The sequence below is a fragment of the Pediculus humanus genome, genomic scaffold (genome assembly GCF_000006295.1).
Source record: "Pediculus humanus corporis 1103172108306 genomic scaffold, whole genome shotgun sequence".
NCBI classification, from domain to species: domain Eukaryota; kingdom Metazoa; phylum Arthropoda; class Insecta; order Psocodea; family Pediculidae; genus Pediculus; species Pediculus humanus.
In genome coordinates this window covers 60,504-69,629 of record NW_002987875.1, presented here as the reverse complement: position 1 = coordinate 69,629, position 9,126 = coordinate 60,504, and the positions used below count along the sequence as shown (strand labels likewise).

Genomic DNA, 9,126 nt, shown 5'->3' with positions numbered 1-9,126 from the left:
CGTTTTCCTTTTTTTTTTTTAAAAAAAAAAAAAAAAAAAAAAAAAAAAAAAAAAAGATAAACGTTTAAAAAAATACTTAAAGATTTAAAGAACGATTCGAATTCGTTAAAGTATTTTTATTTAAATATTATTTACGTAACGGATTTTTTCTTCTTATTTTTACTCTTTTTAATTAATGCCGGTGATAAAAAATTAATAATTTATTAATAATAATAATTATTATTAGTATTTAAATAATTTTATCAGTTTTTTTTTAATTATAATCTGTTTTTATGCCGATAAAATGTAATTTTCAAAAAAAAAAACCGTTAAAATTTTTATATCGAGTGACCCGAGTGAAAAAAAAAATGGCGTCGATTTTGATAAATGGATTCGGAAGGAAAAATATGGATCGAAAATGAATAAATAAATGATTATGGATTATGGATATTGAATTTATGATAGTAAATAAATAAGTAAGTACATTTATGTATAAAAATTATATAAAAAATTATTATTATTATTATTATTGTTTTACAAATTTTTTATTTTATACATATATAAATAATTTTTATTTATTTATTATCACTATTATTATTATTATTCATTTTCATTTTCATGTATATAATTTCAAATTATTATTATCATTACTATTATCATTAATATTAATCAAACAGCCCATTTTTCGTATTTAGAAAATCACTAAATTTCTTTTTTTTTTTTTTTTTCACTAAAATAAAATAAATAAATTGTTTTTAACGTTTTTCCTCACATTATGTAATTAATTTTACATAATTAAAGCTTCGTTATTATTTCGTGACTTAGCTATTTTTGTCCAAAATGATATTCCATAAGATCATCTTCATCTAAAATTAATAATAATAATAATAATAATTAAATAATTCACAACAACAACAACAAAAATCAATTTTAATTAATTACTTACAATTATCGTTATTTGTTATTATTTGATTATTTTGTTGTTGTTTTCCAATAACTTTTCCATTCATTTTCGTTGAATTTTCTATAACAAAAATAATATTAATAATAATAATGATAAAATTTAAATATTTCATTTTAAAAATTTAAAATAATAATAATAAGAAAAAAATACAACAATAACTTACCTCTCTCTCTCTCTCTCATTTTTTTAAAGTGCATCACCGTTTAAATAATTATTTTAATTATTTAAACGATTTTAAAAACTAAATAAATAAAAATCATGCAAAAAAAATAAAATAATGCGAAATAAAAATAAAAAATTTCGTGTAATAACTATATATGGTTTTACAAAAAAAAAAAAAAAAATACATATATATATATATATATATATATAAATACATACATAAATTCTATTTGCAACATAAATATAATACATCCAAAAAATATATATATATATAAAATTGTCTACGCGCGATTATAAATTATCATAACCAATTATCATCGTTACAAAAATATAATCATCATCATCATCATCATCATCATCGTCATCGTCATCCCACGTTTTCAAATAATAATAATAATAACAATAACAACGAAATGAAAAAAAAATTATTATTTTTTCTGTGATTTTTAACTGAGTTTTATTTTTATTAAAATAAATACTTATGAGCTGTACTAAAGCAATTAATAATAATAATAATAATAAATATTATTTTATTAAAAAAAAAAGAAAACGATTTTAATAAAACGAGATAATAACGAGATAATAAAATTATTAATTTATTATTATGATTATTGTTATTATTATTATTATTATTATTATTAATTATTTTACTATTATTATTATTATTATTATTAATATTTTTATAAATATTACAAAATTTAACTTTATACATTAAACTTTAATAGAAATTTAAACAATGATTAAGTATTATTAATATTTACTATTTATACGAATACATATAACTATTTAGATTCTGCGATTGTAACTTATGTTATGCACACGTGAATTATATAAAATGGCACATTAGTTTATATATTTCCCCTCCCCATCCCCATCCCATCCTCATCGCCCCCCGCCCCCCGCCCCCGATTAACCTTCCTTCACTATCTTTTAAACGGCACGAATTGTTACACGGAACGTATTTACAAAATTTTCCCTCATTTTTTTTTTGGCACTTTTCGACTTTTTCATATCACAATAAAAAAAAAAATAATAATAATAATAATGATGATTGTAATGACACATTACAACGGGAGGGAGAAAAAAAAAAAAAAAAAAAAAAACTTTCTTGCTTTTCGACTTGGACGAAAACATTTTACGCACTTTCCCGCATAACAATGACAACAAAACAGGGATAATAATAATAGTGTTATTATTATTATTATTATTGTCATTGTTACCACTACTACAAACAAAAAAGCTACATGACATCGACAAAAAATTCGCAAGGATTTTCCATGGCTGCATTAAATGATTGCCTACTTGCGCTAACGTCATCCGCGTGTTTTGTTGTTGTATACTCTTTGTGATTCGTCAAACGACTCCCCTGTTCCGAACCCGAAGATTTAGAAGCTCTCGACGTCGCGGCCGGAGGAATCACTGAAAAATTTAAATTTTTAAAAACGTTTTTTCGATGTTTTGAGAGAGAAAAAAAAAAAAAATTTTCTTTAACAAAGTAGTTTCTTACTCATGGGAGCAGCCGGTGGAGGACACAAATCACTTTCGCTCGCCGTTGAACCTCCGGATTTCATTAAATCTATTCCCACCACTCCCGATTGAGGAATATCTTTTGATAACCTATCGGATCCTGAACTACCTGTAATTTACCACAAAAAAAAAAAAAAAACGAATTTGAATTTTATAATAAAACAAAATCCATAAAATTCCTTTCGGTGAAGTATGCCGAGTAAATACCTGAAAGACTTTCTTCTCTGTAAATGCTTGGATCGTTGGTGTAATTAAAAGGCATAGGGGTGTATCCGGCGCCCATGTACGTGCCGGCGTAGGGCATGTGACCAGGCATGTCGGAACTCGGTAATAAATATCTAGCCGGGGGAGGTAGTGGACCTACGGTGTCTCGCCCTAGACTAGCGCAATCGTCTCTGATTTGCATGTTGGACATGGCTGAAATTGAGCAGATAAAAATTGATTCATCTATTCGCCATGACTTTGAGAATTATTTAAAAAAAAAGGTATACTCACCATGAGATAAAAGATCACCGAAAACGTAATAGCACTGTTCCGAAAACGTTATCTTATTGACCGTGTGCCTTATGTACCCGCTTTAGTAAATTAGCTGCATATTTACGAGCTTCTCGTCGTCGTGATCTCGACGTGTGTAATAACCATCTACTACGTCAGCTCCTAAAATTCATCCCTTGTTTAAATTTATCCCAACCGTGCAATAATTAATTAGTTTTAATTATAAAAAAATTTTTACCAATAAATGCATTCGGAATTGTTATTTTAAGCCACATACGATCTCTAACTTCTAGACCAGAATCGACTCGAGCCATTGTTTTAACTATGACACTCATATCCGAATTTATTGTCAAATGTACATCGTCGGGACCTCCTAAAATGTTATTTTAAATCAACACATTCAATAAACTTTATTGATAATTATTTAAAAAGGGAAAAGTATGTAAAAAAAAAAAAACTAACGTTCGGTTTCGGGTAAAGAACTGGCAAGGCTCGAACTATTCGATGTGACAGTTGAAACACTTGGAGGCCTCGGATAATTTGGTCGACCGCTAGATAATGTAGCTGCTGTGTGCGCTACCCAAGCCCCCGGATCAATCGGTCGTACAGGTTCCGTTCTAGGTATCGTAAAGTAACCTTTTGGATTTGGATCCCAACATTTTGCTACGACTAATTTGATCGGTCTGTAACATCATGATATTCGGTTATTCGGCAAACGTCATTGCGAACCAATCAAGGTCAAAAGTAAAAAAAAAAAATTAAAAACGGACCCTGGCTTCTGAACGACTTCTCTTAAAACTCTCACTGCTTCATCGTTGGTCATATTTTCAAAATTAATATCATTCACTTGTAGTATCATGTCTCCTGGTTCTATCCTACCGTCTAATGCTACCGCACCCCTGTGAATAAATTGCATTTACGTTAATGACGTATACATATATATGGGATATTTAATCCGAGGGATGATTATTTAATTACCCTTTCATTATGCTACCGACGTAAATTCCTCCGTCACCACCCTTATTACTTTGGCCGACAATGGATATTCCTAAGAAATTGACTGTGTCCATATTGAGCGTAACTGTCATTATATTAAGGGACATTGTTGAATCCGTTATGGAAGAAAAACTAGAGGTTCGCGACATTGATGGAATATGATGTTTGGTTTGCCTCTTTCGTCTCTGCGTTCTTCTTCGTTGGCTCAAGTGCAACCGTGATCCCGTCGTATCTACGACAACAAAACAAATTTTAAATAATTTAATTTTATTAGTTTTAAACCATTCAAAAAATTTTTAAATGCTGATGGGGTTTTCGATTACCTATTGTCCCTGTTAAATTTGTTGCTCTACCAGTAGTCGTTGTTATTCTACTAGAACAATCATCATCGCTTTCTAAAAACGAAGTCGTTTCTAATTCAGAACTAATAACAGATGCCGTTTCATAACCATGCCCTCTATCACTCCTGTGCTTCGAATGACCATTAATCCTTAAACCTTATTATAAAAATTATCGTTAATTGTTTAAAAAAAAAAAAAAAAAAATTATTTCTAATTAAATTATGTAATTATGACTTACAATTATATTTATTGTATTTGTCATTATGTTTATGTTGGGGACCATCATGCCTTGAGCTTATAATACTTTCAGTCTCAGTTATCAGTCCATTATCCCTACTATTTTGTTTGTTTAAATCTCCTGTATCTGTACACTGTGATGTTCCTCCATCTGAGATATTACTACCCTCAGCAGAAACCAACTGCAAATGGGCATTAATCATATAGACATTTTGTACGATTTGATATGATAGCATTATTATTAAAGTCTAATTCCTAAAGATAATAATAATAATAATAATATTAAAATAAGTAACACTTACCCAACTAACAACTCTTCCATTAAAACAAGGAAGATGAGCATTTTCATCGACAATTTCTTCTTTTACCACCCTAAAAAAAAAAAATTATAGAAAACTTTTTTATAAATTTGATTTCAAAAATACTTAATAATTATGATTAATATATATGCATTATTATTTTCAAATATATTTTGTTTATAAGAATCAAAAACAAAAATAACAAACTCAAAGAATTTAAAGGGCCTATTTTAAAGATGACAAAACAATAATATAAAATAAAATTTAACATTTATCAATTTTATTAAACCATTTTTGAGGGGGTTTAAAATAAGAAAATAAGGAAATTGTAATAAAAATTTATTTATTAATACATTTTATTAAAAAATAATAATAATAATAAAAACATTAAAGGTTTTTAAACGAATAATATATTTGGATACTCCCAATCGACGGTTAGTCTTAACGTCAAAAAAAAAAAAAAAAAAAAAGAAAATTCAAAACTAGCGTGGAAATAAAATAATTTAAGTTTTTCAAAAGTTATCAATATGGAGGGTAATTAAAAATATATTACTATTAGTAAATAAAAAAAAAAATTAAAATTGAATTCGTGGGACAATGAATCAAAATGGCCGACATAAAAATGCCAAATTTTAATTTATAAGTAAACATTAATTTTTATACTTTTCTTATGAGTGTAGCAAACAATACAAACCCAAAGTCATCGTCCATGGATTTAAAGAAAAACTTATAATTAGGTCTATTCAAAACATTTTTAAAATCACTTAATGTAACTTTATCCGGTGCTATTGATAATTTAACTAAATACGGAGTTTCTTCCTCATCAATATGATATATTATTTTAGTTTCTTCCATAATTATTAATTAAAATTATTTCCCTTATTATTTTTTTTTAAACTGTTATGTGTTGTATGGTAAATTATTCCGTGGCAGCCATTTGTAACTTTTAACAATTAGGATACAGGGTTGTCAAATTGTTTGTTCGACTGCAGCGCTCTCACGATTCAACTATTAAAAACGTTAGAACTATCGGATTTATAAGTTTGAAAAAGTGAGTTGTTCAATCTGTTAGTTAAAAGCGGGACTTTCTTTAACCGCTGGAGTTGTACTACAGAGTAATAAATAAAAATATTTACAAGAGAATAATTCAGTTTCCTTTCGTGTAATTTGTAAAAATCATTTTTTTTCCCATTATTTTAAAATTTTCATTTAATATAAGAATATAATTATGAATTTAATGTCGAGTGGTTGGTTTTCGGAAAAAAACGATCTTTGGCCGGGAGTCAGTTTATCGTTGGAAGTAAATAAAATATTACATCAAGAAAAATCTAAATTTCAACATGTTTTAGTTTTGGACACGTAAGTCGAAAAATTTAAATTTTTTTTAAAAGTATTTTAAATTCCCCACTGGTTAATCAAAGTGATTAACGGTATTTTTTTTCCTTCTCTTTTTAAATATTACTTATTTTTCTAATGGGAAGTTATCTATTAAAAAAAATAAGATAACTGTAACAAAAAATGCTTCCCTAAGTTTATTTTTTTTTTTTTTTTTAAGATTTGTCGAATTGACAAATTAAAGTTTATATTATTATTTGATAAAAAAAAATTTTGTCATTTTTTATTTCAAATCATTGTTCATTTATAAAATGATGAATGAAATAATTTTTTTTTTAATTAAGGAAAAGTAAAGGTAAAACATTAGTTCTTGATGGAATCATTCAGTGTACTGAAAATGATGAATTTTCTTATCAAGAAATGATTTCATTTTTACCACTCAACTCTCATCCATGTCCAAAAAGTGTTTTAATTGTCGGAGGAGGTGATGGAGGAGTAGCAAGAGAAGTTGCCAAACACAAATTAGTTGAAAATATAACACAAGTTGAAATCGATGGCAAAGTTGTCGAAGTATCAAAAAAGTAAGTCACCTTTTTTTTTTTTTATTCTCTTCATATTCATGTATTTATTATGTTATGTTTAAAAAAAAAACAGTAGCAATGATTAAAATACTCTTATCTACTTAAAAATTCTTTAAAACAATTTTTTTATCCTCTCATTGTCCTCTAAATTATCTTATCTAAACCTAAAATTTTTCTAAGAAATTATATTCATTTACATATCGAGTGCAATCGATTAATTTCAAGTCGAGAGCTCCTTCTTATTTTTCTACCTTAGATTATTATGCAATTCGATTTGATTATTATTATTAACCTTATATGGATTTTTAGTATACATAATTGTACAGATAAGATCAATAAAATCAATAAAATCGATAAAATTTTAATTTAATTTGTTTTACACTTAGACATGTTGTACAAACATGATCTTGAACGAAAGTCATGTCATACATTTTATGTAAATATAACTTCCAAACACTTTTACATTCGAATATTAAAAAAGTATTATCGATTATGTCAGTTAATTCTTTAAACATCATTTACTTCATATTTAAAATTAGTTTTAAAAAATTTTTTTTATTAAAAAAAAAAAAGTTTAACATTAAAAGTTCTTTTCCAGAAACTGAATCAAATTTGAATGGGAATCTCAATGGTGTAAGTTAATTAAATTGATTTTTATAATTAAGAGTAGTAGAATTTTGATTTATCTTATTTTATTCGATATTTTTTGTTTAACGCTTTGTGTGAGGAAAACTTAAAAAAAAAACACTATAAAAATGGTTTACATGTGTGTATATATATGTGTGTGTGTGTGTGTGTACCTTCTTAATAAATTTGTAAAAAATTTTCTGTTTCAGGTATTTACCATTTATGGCAAAAGGTTTCGATAATGAAAAATTAAAACTTCACATCGATGATGGTTTTGAATTTATGAAAAAGCATAAAAATGAATTTGATGTTATTATAACTGATTCATCTGATCCGGTCGGTCAGTGTGTGTTAATTTATTTCAATTATTAATAATAATAATAATAATAATAATTTTAAAGAAGAAGATGGAGATTTAACTTTAACTTAATTTATCATTGTTATCGTTAAAGTTAAAAAGAATTATTTATGTTATCATTATTGTTGTTTTTGTGCAAGGATTCATTGTTTCAATTTTTTTTGTTTTAGGCCCTGCCGTATCTTTATTTGAAGAAACTTATTTTTCTCTTATAAAAAGTGCACTTAAACCGAATGGAATAATGTGTTCACAAGGTGGTACAGTTTGGTCGAATTTAGATATTGTAAAAAGTACACTACAACACGTGGGTAAAACATTTCCTGTTGTTGATTATGGAATTTGTCACGTGCCGACATATCCAGATGGACAAATCGGTTTTGCATTGGGAAGTTTAAATTTAGTGAGTAGTCGAGTTAAAAATTGAACTTTTTTAACAAAAAAAAAAAAAAAAAAATTTCTTATGTTTAATTATTTGAAATTTATTTTAGGAAACAAATTTTAAAGAACCCTTACATAAATTAACGGAAAATGATTTAAATAAAATGGAATTGAAATATTACACGACGGATGTTCATCGTTCTGCATTCACACTTCCTAGATTTGCAGATTTGGCATTGAAAAATGTCAGACACAGTAAAAAAAATTAAAATTCGACATTTTAATATATAAAACGAATTAAAAATTTATTAAAATAAATAATAATAATAATCGACATTATGTTATTATGGTTTACAGGAAATATGAAATTTTTAAAACATAAAAATTTATATATATATATATTTATTTATTTTATTATTTTAAATAGAGAATTATATATATTATATTTTATTATCTTATGTTTTGTTTTAAATTTAAATAATGTCATATATTATAAGTACAAATAAATTATTTTTAATAAAATTTGTTTTATTTATTTATTTTTTTTTTTATAAAATCCATTACTTTTATTGGAATAAGAGAATTTGATGTGTGAATTAATTTTAAAAAACGATTTTTGATTTTTTTATAAAAGTTAATTGAAAATGTAGGAAATATAAATTGAATATAAATAAATAAATAAATTTTAATAAATGTTAATAGTTATTCATCAAAATAAATAAAATTTTGAAAAATTTGAAAAGGGGGGAAGAAAACATTTGATATGAAAGTCAGAAATTTTTATTGGTGTTTAAAATCAATCATTAAATAAATCTTTAATAAATTATAATTAAATGTTTTTAAATTT

General features: G+C 25.6%; 2 protein-coding genes across 2 annotated transcripts; one reads left to right on the top strand and one right to left on the bottom strand.

The window, feature by feature from the left end:
* Positions 1 to 2,345: 2,345 nt before the first annotated feature.
* On the bottom strand, positions 2,346 to 5,855 carry Phum_PHUM575280 (dishevelled, putative; the record flags this gene model as incomplete). The annotated part of the gene is made up of 12 exons (XM_002432139.1): positions 2,346 to 2,524; positions 2,613 to 2,741; positions 2,840 to 3,092; positions 3,234 to 3,289; positions 3,366 to 3,500; positions 3,590 to 3,810; positions 3,898 to 4,026; positions 4,106 to 4,355; positions 4,447 to 4,613; positions 4,699 to 4,883; positions 5,004 to 5,073; positions 5,695 to 5,855. The coding sequence occupies 12 exons, from the start codon at positions 5,853 to 5,855 to the stop codon at positions 2,346 to 2,348; spliced, it is 1,935 nt and encodes a 644-aa protein (XP_002432184.1).
* Positions 5,856 to 6,228: 373 nt separating this feature from the next.
* Phum_PHUM575270 (Spermidine synthase, putative) lies at positions 6,229 to 8,548 on the top strand (the record flags this gene model as incomplete). The annotated part of the gene is made up of 5 exons (XM_002432138.1): positions 6,229 to 6,359; positions 6,680 to 6,916; positions 7,753 to 7,883; positions 8,072 to 8,301; positions 8,390 to 8,548. 5 exons carry the CDS (start codon positions 6,229 to 6,231, stop codon positions 8,546 to 8,548), a joined length of 888 nt encoding a protein of 295 aa, XP_002432183.1.
* Between the last annotated feature and the right edge of the window lie 578 nt (positions 8,549 to 9,126).